The sequence below is a fragment of the Littorina saxatilis genome, linkage group LG7 (assembly GCF_037325665.1).
Source record: "Littorina saxatilis isolate snail1 linkage group LG7, US_GU_Lsax_2.0, whole genome shotgun sequence".
Taxonomy (NCBI): Eukaryota; Metazoa; Mollusca; class Gastropoda; order Littorinimorpha; family Littorinidae; genus Littorina; species Littorina saxatilis.
In genome coordinates this window covers 44,535,093-44,553,820 of record NC_090251.1, presented here as the reverse complement: position 1 = coordinate 44,553,820, position 18,728 = coordinate 44,535,093, and the positions used below count along the sequence as shown (strand labels likewise).

The 18,728-nt window shown below is 43.1% G+C and overlaps 2 protein-coding genes across 7 annotated transcripts in view; one reads left to right on the top strand and one right to left on the bottom strand.

Annotated features, from left to right (window-relative positions):
- The window catches only part of LOC138971560 (tumor protein p53-inducible protein 11-like), a 170,998-nt gene that overhangs the window by 28,593 nt on the left and 123,677 nt on the right, over nt 1-18,728 (top strand). The window lies entirely within an intron of this gene.
- On the bottom strand, nt 8,380-14,450 carry LOC138971558 (uncharacterized). Its single transcript, XM_070344310.1, has 4 exons — nt 13,004-14,450; nt 10,404-11,171; nt 9,787-9,867; nt 8,380-9,630 (listed from the first exon to the last, which is right to left on the bottom strand). Exons 1-4 carry the CDS (start codon nt 13,773-13,775, stop codon nt 8,786-8,788), a joined length of 2,466 nt encoding a protein of 821 aa, XP_070200411.1. The 5' UTR covers nt 13,776-14,450; the 3' UTR covers nt 8,380-8,785.

Sequence of the window (18,728 nt, the reverse complement as noted above, 5' to 3'; positions counted from 1 at the left end):
GCACGTGGCTCCAGACCGGGACTACTGCAGGAAGAAACGCAGAAACGAAGAGATAATATCAGTGTCCAATCACAATGATTGGGTCAATCCTTTTGTCATTTGACGAGAGGCTGTGACGTATTCTGCCGGCACACCGAGACAAATACAATATTCACACGCAACCTTGGGCCGAGACAGAAAGAAACAAAATTCGTCCGCTCTGGTTTTTGCAAGATTATTTTTCTCTGTGTGTGCAGAGGAAAAATGTCAGCGCCCTACTTTTGACATATAAAAAGTTGTTGAAATATGGATTGATTTATTGTAAAGATCTGTGTCTTGTTGTTGCGTGCATTGAGTTGGAGGCAGCAACAAAGTGGACCATACGTCTTCCACTATTTTAGCCTCGAGTGAGAAATCTGAGGAGCGCTCCTCATCCCTCCATTTTCCCCTCTCATTTTTTACTGTAGAATGGTGAAGGCAGCTGCTTTGTGATAGTCTTGTCGGGGGGAACCATCTTCCCTCCAGTGTCGGTATTGTCAGCAAGAAAAAGAGTTGTCTTGCTAGACAAACAGGTTTTGCATTGTGCATACCATTCGAGGAACGTCCGTCGTTTCTTGTGATCATCCTTATGGAGCTGAAACTGATTCATATGCGAGCTTTTCTTTGTGGAGGTGTGTTTTGAAGAAGCACAGGAGTAATTTCCAAGACTCCTGTGAATGTTGTGGTACATATGTGTGTTTCAGTTATCGTGTTCTTGTCCATTATTTTCTGACAAGGACACTCGTCACAGTTTGTTGAGTCTTGGTTTTGAACAATCTGCTTCGGATTTAATCACATATTGCACACGTTATTGCTCCATTCGAAAGTGGTGCAGTACTTTCGCCGCCGGTTTTTAAATTCAAGTGGAAATGTGAGGATTGCAGCGTGTTGTATGTGGTAATTGTAATATGTCACTAAGCCTATGTGACTGCGTGATGTACAGCCGATGAATCTCATTGTTGTTGAGCGATTGTGTCGGTTAAGGTGTAATGAACAATATAGTTGTTTTCGTAATTTATATTTGTTTATTAATGACTATAAACAAAGGGCATTAGTATTGTATTTCCGCTGACCTGGACGAGTTTCTGCTGACTGATCAGTTGACCTACGTTGTGGAAGCGAGAAACACAGTTAAAAAACCGTCCTTTTACATGTGCAAAATGAAAAGACAAAAATACGATCTTCGAGCTTAGCGATAGATTTCATATTTCAATCAGCTCTAATTCTGTCAATCTTTTTCCTTTGTGCCATATCAATTGGACGACTGACCTATTTTATTTTTTACTTCCTGTTATTAGTGGTTGACTCCAACCTTAATGATGTACGATACCGTTACATGCACAGCCTGCCGGGACATTACGATTCATTTTCTACTGCTAATTATGTTGAAGTCACCGAGACAAAATTCGTTCTTGAAATTCTTTGTCACGTCCTCGGAAGACATGCAGAAGAAGTGACAGAAGTTTTACGTGACGCTATTATTCGCGTTATGACGTCTTTTCGAACTTTGTTTGGCCTTTGACGTCAGGGATTCCACTTCAAAATAGAGGGTAAAACTGAGACGTCTTTGGTTGTGTGTTTTATAATCTATATCGTACGTATGTCTTTCAGAGATCTAAAAAAATGAAACTCCAAAGAAATCTGTACCTTCGCACTATTCAAATGTGAGCAGACGGTACCGTGTGAGTGTTTGGTTTCCTCACACATTTGTTGGGATTCTTTCTGTACGAAGCTAGCGTCTGCTTCCCGCTACAACAGTAGATTAAATCTTGATTTATCCGACGTAGGCTAGATTAGATCGTGTTTTATCGTAGGAGAGAAAAGAAGCCATACCGTCTTCAAGATCTCTTCATTTATGCTGCCTGCGTTCTGCTAATAAAGGCACAGTGCATCTCGCTTTTTAAATGACCTAATTCATATACCGTAAGCAGATACTTTTAACTTGTTATTTATATTTTATATCAGTTTTGATTTTACTAGTTTGAACTGGTGATAATTCAAAAACAACAACAACAACATACTCTTATTACAACGTTAAAATGGCTATACCTCATAACTAACAGCAAGAGTCGTCTTATTTTGAAAACACTGCAATAGAGTATTGCCTAAAGTTTGCACAAAAAGTCTAAAACTATTAGTGACAATCGCTAATCGTTTGTACAGTGTATAATATAAAAGATGTCGGCCTCTCCGTGTAAATCGTCTTCTATACCATCATCTATTCATCCAGGCTGTATCTAAGATACGAACCTCCCTCCACTTGGACACATACCAAACCGTACCGGTGTAACACGAAATTTTTACTCCACGAAAATTTTACTCCGGAGTAAAAATTTCGTACGAAATTCTTACTCCGAGTACACCTTTCGTACGAGAAAAGAACTCCCCAAGGCACGAAAAAATTACTCCCTCCACGAAATTTTTACTCCCCATTTTTTTTACTTCCAGTAAAAATCTCGTACGCGAAAATGGGATGCGGGTGAAAGGATAATGCCAATATGTGATCTCGCGCAAACAAATGTCGCGCTACCCTCCCTCCACCCCTTCCACCACCAAGACTAACAGGGGACAAGGAAGTAAAAATTTCGTACACCTGGCATGAGAAGTTAAATTTCTCGTGTTAGGGTGAAGTAATTTATTCGTTATTTATTCGTCAGGGGAGTAACATTTTAGTACGAAACGTTTACTCGGAACTCACCTGTTGTGGGGAGTAATTTTCTCGTGTAATGGGGGAGTACTTTTTTCGTAAAGGGAGTAACATTTTCGTACGAAATTTTTACTCCGGAGTAAAAATCTAGTGGAAGTAATTTTCTTGTGTTACACCGGCCAGCTTGTTTTTTGTGAAGAGTTGGAATTCTTTGCTGAATGAATTTTGCAACTGAAACCAGCGCCATTCTGCTCGATTAATTCAGCAATTTAAAGACAAAACGAAGAAGCAAATATAAAAATGAATCGATAAAATCTCCGGGCTATAGATTTTTGTGAAGGATGCTCTTGTCCAATGTAAACTCTGGACGGATGTTTGGTGCGGCGGTTGGTTTAAACATAAGTTTATTTTAACAAAGACCGGCACGGTTGGCCTAGTGGTAAGGCGTCCGCACCGTGATCGGGAGATCGTGGGTTCGAACCCCGGCCGGGTCATACCTAAGACTTTAAATTTGGCAATCTAGTGGCTGATCCACCTGGCGTCTGGCATTATGGGGTTAGTGCTAGGACTGGTTGGTCCGGTGTCAGAATAATGTGACTGGGTGAGACATGAAGCCTGTTCTGCGACTTCTGTCTTGTGTGTGGCGCACGTCATATGTCAAAGCAGCACCGCCCTGATATGGCCTTTCGTGGTCGGCTGGGCGTTAAGCAAACAAACAAACAAACAAATGTAAACTCTGGACGGATGTTTGGTGCGGCGGTTGGTTTAAACAGAAGTTTATTTTAACAAAGACCGGCACGGTTGGCCTAGTGGTAAAGCGTCCGCCCCGTGATCGGGAGGTCGTGGGTTCGAACCCCGGCCGGGTCATACCGAAGACTTTAAATTTAGCAATCTAGTGGCTGCTCCGCCTGGCGTCTGGCATTATGGGGTTAGTGCTAGGACTGGTTGGTCCGGTGTCAGAATAATGTGACTGGCTGAGCCATGAAGCCTGTGCTGCGACTTCTGTCTTGTGTGTGGCGCACGTTATATGTCAATTAAAGCAGCACCGCCCTGATATGGCCCTTCGTGGTCGGCTGGGCGTTAAGCAAACAAACAAACAAACAAATGTAAACTCTGGACGGGTGTTTGGTGCGGCGGTTGGTTTAAACATAAGTTTATTTTAACAAAGGTTACAATCATGACATGAATTACAAAATTCACAGGTAACAGCAACAAGCTAGAAGCTTATAGTGGTGTTCCTGCATGACATTACAACATAAAGCGGTAACGGCTGAACAATTCGTCTCAATACACCAAATCTATTAATAACGTAATAAACGTTGTATAATGATTATAAAGAAAGACAGTAAAAGGAAGGAAGGAGGGGAAGCAGAGGAATGAAAAAGAAGAGGGATGGGTAGGAGATGTGCAGAAATTATAGTTGTTGTCCGGCTTGTGGAGCATTGATTAGGGTTTGCCCAAAGCGGCCTGAACGTTCAATGAACGAGTGAACTGTGGAAAAAATGTTCCTGTTTAAATCAAGAGAATACTGTCTGTCTCTGGTGCGACGGTCAACACCTACGTTTGTTCACACAGAAAGTAAAGTGTCTTTAAACAAGATCCATTAGGAGAAAAGCCAGCCCTAAATCCTGTCGGTGTACAGCATTTTCGGAATTATGATTTTATAGCTATTCTGATGAACACGTGGGGGAATTCGGGGGCTGTGATTGGATGGTCTCTTCCGATCATCAAAGCGTAATGCTACGGAAGTCGGCCATTTTTCTCAATATCCAAAAGCATATTGTCAATAACAAAGACGCATGGTTCCGGTTTACCCACCTGTACCACACGATGTTTCACTGATCGACAACAGCATACACTGACAACTTGAAATTCTTCTCGGGAATGTTTTTCAGCTTTACAAATGTCGATAGCATACCCTTTTCTGCTAACTTCCCGATGAAACAGGACTAAACCTATTATTTTCTGTCCCTAAACACCACAAAATGCCCAAAGTCGAAAGATGTAGTACAAACAGGGGAGTACAACGGAACAGCCGTTTTTGTGTGCCTGTGAGCTTAGTTCACAGTTGCCGACTGACACAAATGTTCGCATTCGGCTTTTCTTTTCTCGTAACTCCACACTAAATACCCCACTTCCCCTCTGAAGTATTGATGTACAACCCATGGCACTAACATTCATATAGTCGTTTATAACTGAGGTTGAAAAATTCGCTTCATGACGAGACAAGTATAAATGCCATTCACCCAAACTGGAAACGTCGCTGCCGTCTGCTCGCTTTGTACGGATTAGCTGTTCTCTTTTCCTCCCCTTGTTGCATCCTAGTTCTTCAGTTGTTTCTAGTTTTCCGTTGATGTTGTATTTTGGTCTTCTTCATAAGTAGTCTTGTTCAAAATTAAAAAAACTCAAACTTCTTTTTGTTGTATACGAATGAACTAATAAAAAGGTGTTTAACAGCTGTGTTGTCAAATCGAGTTTTTTTCCAAAGTCAGTGTGGCGCCTGCGTAAAACTAATGCGCATAAGAAACGGCGTCTGCTATCAAAACCTGAGATCAACGCATCGACGCAAAAACTGTCATTTTGTAAGTTTGGAACAACAAATAAAGGTCAGAACAGCTATATAATCGCTATTGTATTTTCAGCGTAGCAATAGGGTCCCAGGGCCGGACCCAGGGGGGGGGGGGGGGGGGGTTCCAGGGGTTCCGGAACCCCACCCCTGGAAAAAGCATGTACCTTGCTTTGAGTGGTTTTTTTTGTTTTGTTTTTGTTTTAAATAAATTTTGTGTGTGTCTCTAACAAATTTTATTCAATGTGAAATCCGATGAGAAAAAGGTACCCCCCACCCCCCCCCACCTTCGCTGATTTGCCCCCCCAAAAAGGAGGAACCCCCCCCCCCCCCCCCCCCCTTACAACTCATTTGGTCCGGCCCTGGGTCCGATATTTAGACTCGTCTAATATCGGACCCTATTGCTACGCTGAAAACACAATAGCTGTTAATATCCCTTCCGCGAGTTGAAAATAGCTGCCATACGTGTGTGGTATTTATGTGTAATCCGGCTATGATGTGCATCATTCGATCCTGCCTGGCGTTGCTTTTAGATTTTGATTTTCCGGCATCAAATATCATATAATTTCGGTTGCCTCTGGAGAGGGGGAGAGAGAGAGAGAGAGAGAGAGAGAGAGAGAGAGAGAGAGAGAGAGAGAGAGAGAGAGAGAGAGAGAGAGAGAGAGAGAGAGAGAGAGAGAGAGAGAGAGAGAGAGAGAGAGAGAGAGAGAGAGAGAGAGAGAGAGAGAGAGAGAGAGAGAGAGATTCAAAAACAATATAATCAGGAACAGAATCAGGTTTGTCTGTTTTCCTCCGAAAACGGCGTATGGCTGCCTAAATGGCGGGGTAAAAAACGGTCATACACGTAAAATTCCACTCGTGCAAAAAACGCGAGTGTACGTGGGAGTTACAGCCCACGAACGCAGAAGAAGAAGAAGAGGTTTGTCTGTATATCTGAGTGTTTAAACGTTACTGAGAGACTGGTGAAACAAAAGACGTGTGTTTTGAGTGTGTGTGTGTGTGTGTGTGTGTGTGTGTGTGTGTGTGTGTGTGTGTGTGTGTGTGTGTGTGTGTGTGTGTTTTCTTCTTCTGCTTCTTCTTCTTAATTGCTCTTTTGAGGAGCAAAAATAGTGTCTGGAAATCAGAGATAGTTTATTTTGGCACGAACAATCAAACAGAAATGTTGTGAAGCGTATTCTTTTGGTTTTAAAGTTCTGATTTCGGAACGGGGTGTTGTGAAATGTTCTCGGAGCGTTATTTCTGGCCGAAGTTAAATTCACCAAAGAGAGGTTTTGTAATCAAAACCCTTGGCACAAAACTGGTTCAGAAAAACAAGCTAGTAACGTACGTAACATGAACTGTGTTTTATCTTCGTTGTAGAAGGGTCTCTTACTTGGGTTTAGCCGTCGTAGTTAACAAAGAAAAACAAACGGGAAGATGATGTACTGCCGACTGTATACGACCCTGAAAGTGACAGTCAGACGTTGTTGTAGGCAGATACGTCATATCTTTATCCCTAGACTTTTGACTCAAGTGGTCCGCCATAGTCGAACGACACCTTCACTCCGCTCAGCTTTGTCGCTGCTAAATTTGCGTGCCTTTCCAGGTTACGACCTTTGAATCTGTCACGGTCAAGGTGTTTGTTCAAATGCAGTTCCATTATCCGGACTGAGTCAAAATCATGTTTGGCCAATTTGTGAATGAATTTGGCCATGGGTTATGCAGTATGGGAGCTAGGACTTTGGGGGATCATTAAATACGATAATACAAATATGCGATGTCAGTACGTATACGTGTAACGTTCGACAGTAAAAAAAAAAAACCCGTTCTTTCCTTGAAAATAACCGCAGGCTCGACATTAAGTCTTGTAATTCCCCTGCACCAACACCTCCTACCCCACTGGCCCCCAACCTCGGTGTAACACGAGAAAATTACTCCCACGAGATTTTTACTCCGGAGTAAAAATGTCGTACGAAAATTGTACTCCCTTCACGAAAAACTTACTCCCCCATAACACGAGAAAATGACTCCCCAGGACAGGTGTGTTCCGAGTCACATTTCGGTCGAAAATGTTACTCCCCTGACGAATAAATAACGAATAGATTATTCCACCCTAACACGAGCAATTTACTGCCCACGCCAGGTGTACGCAACTTTTACTCCCCTGTCCCCTGTTAGTCTTGGTGGTGGAAGGGGTGGAGGGAGGGTAGCGCAACATTTGTTTGCGCGAGATCACGTATTGGCATTATCCCTTCGCCCGCATCTCATTTTCGCGTACGAGATTTTTACTGGAAGTGAAAAAAATTGGGGAGTCAAAATTTCGTGAAGGGAGTAATTTTTTCGTGCCTTGGGGAGTTCTTTTCTCGTACGAAAGGTGTACTCGGAGTAAGAATCTCGTACGAAAATTTTACTCCGGAGTAAATATTTCGTGGAGTAAAAATTTCGTGTTACACCGGATTCCCCCTTATCTTGCATTCTGAGCCACCCTCTGTCCCGTTTCTCTAGATTAGCTGTTCTAACAGTAAAGGCACGGTTTTCGACCCCGCCACCCTGACATACCCCAACCTCCCCCTCCCCCTCCTCAACCCCTTTGTCGTCACATGTAACCCCACCCCCCTCTCTTCCACCTTCGTTGACCAGACGGGTTGACCCAACAGAAAGGGTGGACCGGTCAGTGTCACCTTGTCCCCGGATTCCTTTCGTGCACTCTCTCACGCCCCAATGCCCCCCACCCCTACCCCTATTGTCCGTGCCCTGGCCTTTAATCCTTGTGAAGGTCACTTTTGGAACGTTTGTTTCTTTGCAGTGGTCAGTAAAAATCGTCCTCACATATTATTATGTACAGCGAGGATTGGAAGTGTCGTGCCAATTTCAGACCAATCGACTGGACAATGCCGGAAATAAAAATAAGCGATCAAAAGTGTGACAAACAGACGGACAGCTGCCTGATAATACATGTAGAGCTAGAGTCGTACTTTTTTTAACATCGTTGCGTAGAGCGCGGCGTTTTCACCCTCATTTTGGAGTGAGCTCGGTATCACTATTCTCGCCAATCTTGTACATATGTTGATAGGCTACGTTTTTATGTAATAGTCGATGTTATAATAGCTCTACACATGAATTTCCCATCGGAGATTTGTTGTTATATATATATCTATATATATGTCACAGTAGAAACTAGAATTCAGTAGGATCCGGAATCCTACTAGTAGAGACTGGAATCTCAGTTTCTACTAGTAGATACTGGAATTCCAGTCTCAACTGGACTTTTTCAAGTTCAAACTGGAATTCCAGTATCTACTAGTAGATACCGGAATTCCACTTACAACTGGATTTTTTCCAGTTGAAAGTGGAATTCCGATATCTACTAGTAGAAACTGGAATTCCAGTTTGAACTAACAGCCAGTTCATGTTGGAATTCAGTTCAAATTGGAATTTCGCGATGGAGATGAATGTAGTTTCTTTTTTGTTTAAAATGAACAGTTGACTACTTTATTGAAAGCAAATCCATTGTTTAAAAAGACCCAACACCACAAACTGCATAGTCAAATCAATGAAAATCACATCAGACAACTTCAGGACATGTTCTTGCATTTCTTGCTGTGCGGGTGGCATTTGGTGCCACATGCAAGTTTGGCATCTTTGCACGGACACCTCTTTGTCATGCACGCGCCTGTGCACGTACAGACGGACCTGGCGACAGCTCCACGGTTTTGCCAACCAGTTGATGACCTGGAGGCTTGAATGAGGGACACTTCCTTAAGAGTCTGTGGGTTTACCACATTGAGATGTGGGAGGACCACACTGCTCATGTCCACAAGCTCCACCCCCCGAAACCAGTTTTTAACAATTCCAGTCGGGCAATACACCCGATAGACAGAATCACCGCCCCTCATCTTTGATTCCAGAATCTTGCAGGTCAAGAGCCGCACGTCAGTGTTGGTCCTGTCGGCACTGTGGATTTTCACTCCGACAGTGTGCCCGTTTTGGAATGATTGGGTCACGTCTTTTACCTTCTTTTGGTACCTCGTGTCTTGACGTCTGGCAGCCTTCAAATAGTTATTTCTGGCAACAAGTCGCTTCTCCTTGTGAGCCGTGTTCCCTTCTTCATTTTGCACTGTTGCAGTGCGTTTCCACAACACAAACTGTCCTACTTCTAATGGTTCATTCATAGGGTTGGCAATTGTAGGCACATGTGTAGGAACGAACACTTCGTCAACAGAAAACACAGCATGAGTGGTTTTAGTCACTTTCACACCATGCACAACGTCAAGATTTGTGTGCTCTGTGCCAGAACAAACGATGACGTTGTCGCTCAAAAGAAGATACTCCTTTCCTCGCTTGTGGCTGGTACAGGTAGTAGATGATGTACTTGGTGAATCCACGTTTTCTACAATGCCGAGAGAAGAACCACCAGCACCTGTGAAACAAACAAATTAAAATCGTCTACGCTGGTGTGAAAACCAAGAAAGGTGGTGTAAGGGTTAACCTGTTAACATCTTCAAACTAGTCTTTATAAATTGATAGAAAATATGGCACATTGAAAGTGTGTTGAGGGAAGTGTGAAGAAACTTACCAGTGGCATGCTGCTCAGGAGTGCTGAGAGAAGGTCCGAGAGGATCCTGAAAGTTGACTGCTTCTGAAGAACGGTCAGCACCTGTGAAACAAATAAAATGCAGTTGTATTTGCAACAGACATTTGCAGTCATTCTTCTTCTTCTCTGTTGGGAAATGTGACATGATAATGTGGCATGTATGTGTACACATTAATCACTGTGTACTAGTGTTTCGACGTTGAAGTGATACAGGAAGAAATTCTGAATAATTCATTGCAAAAACATACACTTGACCCATTTTGACAGGAAAGTTTTTTTTGAAAGTTGACTGCTTCTGAAGAACGGTCAGCACCTGTGAAACAAATGAACTGTAGTTGTATTTGCATCAAATCTGCCATTAATCCCCAGAGTCATTAACCCTTGCCAGTGCACCTCCCGTCTCCTGCATTGTGTATCATTATCAAAATTGTGTTCATCATTAGTTTGTTATGGCTGCAAAAGGGTTAATGTAATGGAATGTTACTCCTATTAATACGACTAATACAGTAATGGGCGTCAACTAGTCCAATGGTTGCATGGCCAATATCTCTAAAACACAAGATTTTTAAAACCAATTCAGATAGAAGCATACCACATACCAGCAGTTGAAGGTCCGGGAGTTGGCAAAGAATTGTTGACTGGCTGCAGAACTGTATCAAAGACCACTTCACTCCACACAGTGATTCTCTCGTCGTCCTCGCAGCTGATGTCACTCTGGCTCCCTGACTGCACAACTGCACTTCTCTGACTCACGGCTGTGTCTTCTTGACTCAGAACTACACGCCCCACATTGTCCAGCCACACTGACTGCACGACTGCACCATCATGATTCAATGACTCAACGACTGCACCTTCCTGACTCAATGACTCGACGACTGCACCTTCCTGACTCAATGACTCGACGACTGCACCTTCCTGACTCAATGACTCAACGACTGCATCTTCCTCACTCACTGACTGCACGACTGCACCTTCCTGACTCAATGACTCGACGACTGCACCTTCCTGACTCAATGACTCGACGACTGCACCTTCCTGACTCAATGACTCAATGACTGCATCTTCCTCACTCACTGACTGCACGACTGCACCTTCCTGCCTCATTGTGGGAAGCATAACAAGCAGATCATTTGGCAAATCTTCTTCACGCACAATACCCTGAGCTGCAAATTCCTCCCAAACAGCTTGGTCCGAACGTGGTTTCTGACCAAATACAAGTTCATACGGTGTTGTCCCAGTTGCACTTGAAACTGATGTGTTGATTGAGTGAACCACAGACTTTAATCCCCTGCTCCATTGTGGGCCATTGGTATCCATCCATTTGCCTAGTTTCAATTGTAGGTCTCCGTTCCCCCTCTCAATGCACCCTGCACACAGTGAAGCAATCCCAGTTGGATACTGTCACCTTAAATAGAGGCCTTTTCAAGCCTAGGCCACTGCACTATGTCTGTAGCCCATATTTCAGGTTGTAAAGCTGATTTATAAAGCTGCTAGAGCAGTTTTAATTTGAGAAGTCGAGTGTATCATTCATCGAAAGGTTCATGGTACTGTCACAGTACCATTAAAGGGGTATGAAAGACCTAAACCGGAAGTAGAATTCCTTGAACGGCAGCTGATACATTACTCTATGAACTCTCATTATCCAGAAAATTAAGCCTGAAAGCCTGGTATTCGCTGAGAAACATCGGAAAACGCAAAATCAAAATAAACAATCCTTATCCGGAAGTGGTAAAAAAACAACGTTTTATTATCAAAAGGGAAGTGTGGCTTCGCGTCGGACATTGAGTTGGAATCTTCCAGGCTTCTCCCATCACATGGGATGATAAGATTCAGCCTTTAGGACCACTTCCGGATAATAATTGTTTAATTTGATTTTGAGTTTTCCGATGTTTCTGAAGTAATACTGGACTTACAGGCTTGAAACTTTGGATAATGAGAGTTGATAAGGTAATGTATCAGCTGCCGTTCAAAGATTTCTACTTCCGGTTTAGGTCTTTCATACCCCTTTAAGTGCCATGACCATTTCGACCATTTGGTATCAATTGAACCGTTATGGTGTGTAGTTTTTGAAAAGTGATGTAGTTGCAGCACTTTAGTACAACATGCCAAATGAACCCCTTGTTGCCCCAAAACGTCAAAATTTTGAAAAGTTCACTCATTCCCCTAATTTTTAAAAATGGCACTGTGTATTTCACTTTAAATGCAGTTAGACAGGCTTAGGAGATCAAACAGACCCAAATCGGTAACGTTGGATAACATATCGTTAATTTTGAAGAAAAAATAAGTTGGAAAAATGAAAAATGGCATTTTTTCCATATTTCACAGACAAGAGGTTAATTTGGACTTTTATGTAAAATTGAGGCACACCAAAACCACTTTTCAAATTTTACACCCCCAGACGGTTAAAATAACATCTATTTATCCATGTTAATCCATAGTTTGACTGATGTGATGAGAACGTTTTACCAAATATTGCTCAAATTCCATAATTTTTTTTAATACTTTTGATATATTCCCAGTCTTAATAACGCAATCCCTTCTCAAAATGCCTTAAAATACATCTGTAAAGGTCAAGGAAGTCAAACAGATTCATAATATGTTTTTAAATTAAAATTCAAAGTGCCGTTTTCCAAAACTAGGGGAATGAGTGAAAACTTCAAAGTTTCCTGGTTTTGGTAACAAGGGGTTAATCTAGCATGTTGTACTAAAGTGCTGCAACTGCGACATTAGTTTTCAAAACCTGGACATCATAGCGGTTCAGTTCATACCCATTTTAGCTTGTTATACCGCCAGTAAAAAAAAAAATCACAATCACAATCACCACTATGGAAATTTTAGATTAGACCTATTGCGTTAAATTTCGGTTTCATATTCCATGTTACCACAGGTAGGTCTGCCTCATTAACCCTTTCACTGCCGGGGTGTTTCAATTCAATGTCAGTAAAATGTGAAAAATGATCCGATTACGAAAAAAGCTGAATGTTTATCTTTTGACAGATGCAACAGACAAAACATGTTACCACCGGTAGGTCTGCCTCATTAACCCTTTCACTGCCGGGGTGTTTCAATGCATGGTCACTCTTCGACAAGAATGTTTTCTCTAACTGGCTAGAGTGCAGGACGGGTATACCCGTCTTGTAGGCACTGTAAGGGTTAATTTTCATTTCTGAAAAAAATACAAATAAAAACGAACACTTACCCTGACTTTCAGGATGTCTTGGGCGTCCATGGATGATCACTGTTCCAGGCCACAGATCACACACTTCACGTATCACGTTCGCCGTGAATTCTCTGCCATTGTCACTCTGCAGGAGGCGTGGTGGTCCAAAGGTGCAGAATTGGTCGAACAGATGACCTGCTACCTCTGCTGCAGTCTTGGATTCCAAGGGATAGGCCCAAGAAAACTTCGAAAAACAGTCCCTTGCATGCAGGATCCATTTAAAGTCCCTGTCAGGCCTGCTGCGGAAGTCAATGAGGTCGATTTGGACTCTGAGTAGAAAAGACAGATTGATCATTGCCTTTCCAGATGGAAGTGATTTCACCACCTGGCGCTGCCTGCAGCTGGGACAGGTCTTCAGGAACACACTGACTGCTGAGTGGTGGACTCCTGCGTAGTTTGCTTTGATTTCCGCCCACGTTTTATCCCTTCCCCCATGGCCAACATGAACGTGACATCGCGCAATTGTCGCAAACAATTCCTCTCTGGTCACAACCGGGCAGTTGGTTTTCTGGCAACATAGCATTGTCCTTGCCCCCACAACTTGTAATTTATAATGCTTTGCACACCTGTACTTGAATTTGGCACCTTCTGGACATTGCTGGCCCTTGTTCAGTTGCAGAGCTTTCACTATTTTTGTGTACTTCTCTTGGGCAATGCAGAAACATTCTCGTTTGCTGTCATCAAGACTCCGTATGTGTGCTTCTAAAAGAGAATAAAACAGAGTTTTCTGATCCTCTGACTCGGACTCCATCTTCAATCTTGACTGCTGTCTGTCACTGACACTTCACTCTGATCAACTGATCAAGACTCACTGTGAATAGAAGGGCCTCGGTTGTTCCATATTACTCTGGCTGGAGAACATTGGTCACTTTATTTGCAACAACAACTCAGATTCACGTGAAGAAGTCATTGTCACATCTAAGCTTTGTTTTCAAGTTGAACCCTCTCTGTGGATATGATCCCAGTTTCTTTTTCAGTTTTCAAATAATTCCAATTTCCATATTACTCTGGCTGGAGAACATTGGTCACTTTATTTGCAACAACAACTCAGATTCACGTGAAGAAGTCATTGTCACATCTAAGCTTTGTTTTCAAGTTGAACCCTCTCTGTGGATATGATCCCAGTTTCTTTTTCAGTTTTCAAATAATTCCAATTTAAACTGAATTCCAACATGAACTGGCTGTTAGTTGAAACTGGAATTCCAGTTTCTACTAGTAGATATCGGAATTCCACTTTCAACTGGAAAAAATCCAGTTGTAAGTGGAATTCCGGTATCTACTAGTAGATACTGGAATTCCAGTTTGAACTTGAAAAAGTCCAGTTGAGACTGGAATTCCAGTATCTACTAGTAGAAACTGAGATTCCAGTCTCTACTAGTAGGATTCCGGATCCTACTGAATTCTAGTTTCCCCTGTGACATATATATATACGACTTCGGTCTGTCTGTCTGTCTGTCTGTCTGTCTGTCTGTCTGTGCGCGATGCGCGGCCAAAGTTCTCGATGGATCTGCTTCAAATTTGGTGGGCTTATTCAGAGAGACCCCGGACACAACCTCATCGATGAGATATTTCAACACGTGCTCTCAGCGCGCAGCGCTGAACCGATTTTGGTTCCACCTGAGCTACCCGGGCCCCCATACCGACACACCAAAGCCGCTAGACCACATCACAACGCCAAAGTTCTCGGTGGATCTTTTTCAAATGTGGACACCGTATTCAGCTACACCCCGGACACAATCTCATCGATGAGATATTTCAACACGTGCTCTCAGCGCGCAGCGCTGAACCGATTTTGGTTTTTCTGTTCATTTCACCATTCCCAGTAACTCTTCCTTATCTTCTCCAGTGTTTTCAGCGTTTATCTCCCTTCCTTCGTGTGGCTTTAATCCATATTCCCGTTACTACGTTACTCTTTTTAGAATGTCACGATTGCACCCGTAAGTTGTTCTTACTGTAAAAGTAAAAAGGTCGAATCAATTTATAGCCACGCGAAAAATACACTGTCATCTATCTCTATATATTTATAGATATAGATATATATATACGGCTTCTCTGTGTGTGTGTGTGTGTTTTTGTGTGTGTGTGGGCAACACCTGTGGATTGTAGAGTTCTGTTTGTGATGTGGTCTAGCGGCATTGGTGTGTCAGTAAGGTCAAGCCTTCCTTCGAGAAGCCATAACAGTTAATCTCAATCCCGTTTGAGTGGACTTCGCCTTCAAAGGTGATTGTGGTGTTTAGGCACTCAGTTACAATTGGCGTCGTCGACAGCGATGGGACTCGACATGAAATGTTCAGGCCACTGAATCATTTTCGTGCTGTTCCCATTCCACCTGGGAGTGACCCAAGTTCATTCAAAGGGGGTCGAGTGTGACAGGGAGACTACCGTCGCCCTTCACAGCAGACTCTGCAGAGTTGTTCGCCTTAGAAGTTGTGGGCTTTCCTTGCATGTACCCGTAACTTACTGTAAAAGTGAAAAGGTCGAATCAATTTATAGCCACGCGAAAAATCCACTGTCATCTATCTCTATATATAGATAGATATATACGGCTTCTGTGTCTATGTCTATACAGATTGAAAAAGGCCACTGTGCCATGTGTACTTTTAGAGTAGGCAACGACCACGCCAGAAAAATGACTGTGTTTGTAATAGTTTCATGTCAACCGTACCGTTTTGAAAGCTCGCTGGATCATCATGTTCAAACAAATTTAACTGGGTGTGGAGTGACGTGGAGAGAGAGAGAGAGAGAGAGAGAGAGAGAGAGAGAGAGAGAGAGAGAGACAGAGACAGAGAGAGAGAGAGACAGAGACAGAGACAGAGACAAAACAGAGACAGAGAGAGAGAGAGACACACACACACACACACACACACACACACACACACACACACTGACTCACTCACTCACTCACTCACACATCCATTCTCACCTCCATCTCAGTTCCAAGTCTTCCGAAGAAAAACAATCAGGCAAATAGTAACTGAATGTAAAAATGATTTGAAAAAAAAAGTTAAACAAATTCAAAGCAAAAGCTCTTAAACTAGTGCAGCAAACACATTGTAAGCCAGATGTAGACCTAAGAGTAAACCAGCTTTTCCAGATTGTGGGACATAATGTGTTCTTTTGCGTGAGACGACCAAATTGCACAGACGTAGAAAGCTCTTTCGAACAAACTAACTTTAAAATCCATACATAAGTGTGCTATGTCACTACCATTTGCTGGTGTACGTTTCAGGAAGCTTTGGAAATACTCTATGCATGCAAAATAAATGTATACCAAATCCAACGTCATTGGTTAAAAAAAAGACCCCGAATTGCGAAGGTAATTTTGCAAAAACGGAGACATTACTCTATTCAGAATATACAAGAAGTCGGAAAGCAAGTGATCCGTATGCAGCTCTGAGGGGAGCAGGTTCTCTTTGCAAATTAAAAGAAGCAATAACTTGCATTTGATTGCAGGGGCGTGCTCGTAACGCTATTCCCCTTCCGCATGAGGAGTGGAAACGCAAGTTGTTTCCAATAATATTTGCCTTTGTGATGTATTCCCCCATGTCCATGCAGTGATTGGAAAAGGTAGGGAAAAAACAAGCGAAGCTTGCGTGATCTTATCTGCTCCCTTCTAAGTCGATTTTTATTGCTTTTCCAAAATGTTCTTGGGAATATAAGCCACAGCATTCAGGGACTGTTTTCTTTCACTGCGCACAGGCCTTCTACACCCTTACCCGACCTCCAAAGGTCATCCCAGCTCACCCCTCTCCGCTTTCTCTCTCATTGTCTATATCTGTCTGTCTTTCTTTTTCTCTCTGTCTCTCTCCCCTTTCTCTCTGTCTCTCTCTGGCTCTGGCTGTCTGTCTGTCTGTCTGTGTGTCTCTCACTCTCTCACTCTCTCTCTCTCTCTCTCTCTCTCTCTCTCTCTCTCTCTCTCTCAGTATATATATATATATATGTATATATATATATATATATATATATATATATATATATATATCTGTCTCTCTCTCTCATTTTCTCTGTCTCTCTCTCTCTCGCACCCCCGTCACGCACGCCCATTCCCTCTTCTGAATTTCTCCATGATATTTAGTGGGCTGACTTCAAATAATCTATTATGTGTATTCGTCTCACTCAGATGTGCCTCGCGCTTCTTCTTTCACTTCACTCTTGGCCCGAAACCTTCAGCTACTCTCTCAAACTTGACCCCCCCCACACCCACACACACGCACGCACACCCACACACACACGCACGCACACCCACACGACTCGGTCACCCGCATTCTTCTTCTTCTTCTGCGTTCGTGGGCTGAAACTCCCACGTACACTCGTGTTTTTTGCACGAATGGAATTTTACGTGTATGACTGTTTTTTACCCCGCCATTTAGGCAGCCATACGCCGTTTTCGGAGGAAGCATGCTGGGTATTTTCGTGTTTCTATAACCCACCGAACTCTGACATGAATCACAGGATCTTTTTCGTGCGCACTTGGTCTTGTGCTTGCGTGTACACACGGGGGTGTTCGGACACCGAGGAGAGTCTGCACACAAAGTTGACTCTGAGAAATAAATCTCTCGCCGAACGTGGGGACGAACTCACGCTGACAGCGGCCAACTGGATACAAATCCAGCGCGCTACCGACTGAGCTACATCCCCGCCCAAGTCAAGTTGTCTCAGTCTTGAGTTGCATTTTGACCGCCCCCCCCCCCCCCCCCCTCTTCTCTCTCTCTCTTGTCACATACGGTTTGGGTGCAAATTGAGCTTGCTTTCTCACATGTCGGTTTCCCAACAGTTTTGCGACCATGATAATAGTTTGTTTGGTGGCGGTGGTTAGGCCGTCAAGTGCTGTCGGATCCCATCCGGTTTGCTCAAGATCCAGAAGGGAATCAATTTCAGCCCTGACCGGAGCGACCCGCAAAAAAGAGAGAGACCGCGGCTGTTGCTTCTGAAACGGTGTTTCCGTCTGCACCGGCACCCCGTTTAGAAAGAGGTGCAGTCCAAAGATTCTAGTCAACAGCGAGAACACTGTTTTAGGTTTCTAGTTGTGTATTTGTGAATCAATGTGCGAAACCGGTTATACTTCTAAAAAGGTGTTTACGTCTACATCGAAATCCCGATTACGGAGAGTTACCGTCGGAAGATTCCAGTCCAACGGTAGGAGAAGTCTGGTGTAAGGTGTATACTTATTTGTGAATCAGAGTTCCGGCAAAAAAAGGTTTGCTTCAAAACAGTGTGTTTTGTCTCCGCATCATGTGCGGAGAAATGGGCACTATCGTATTCTATAAAGGTTATGATCCAACGCGAGAAAACTGCTCTTGAGGGTGTGGTGTGTGCAGAGATACTTTTGACATTATCGCTGGTGTGTGTTTACTATCAGTGAACAGAAACAGTTTCGGTTCTTCAACAGCTTTTTTGTCAAAACTGGCGCCCTGTTTAAGAAGGCATTAAGTGTGAAGGTTATAATATAGCCTGCAGAATTTAATTATGTTAAGGTAAACCTGCGTCAGATGAGGCAGAGCGCTCATGTACCTGTGTCAGGTGTGTGTAAATGTGACTCTTCGAGACGCTCAGGTGTGCGTTAAAAAGCTATTGCAGTTTTTGTGTGCTGCATTGGCATATTTATCCAACACGCAGATTACAGGAAGGAATTTCCTATGCGAGACATAGAAGAAGTCTGAAGAAGACTCATCTTATCTTGCGGGATTCTTCCTTCATACTGTAC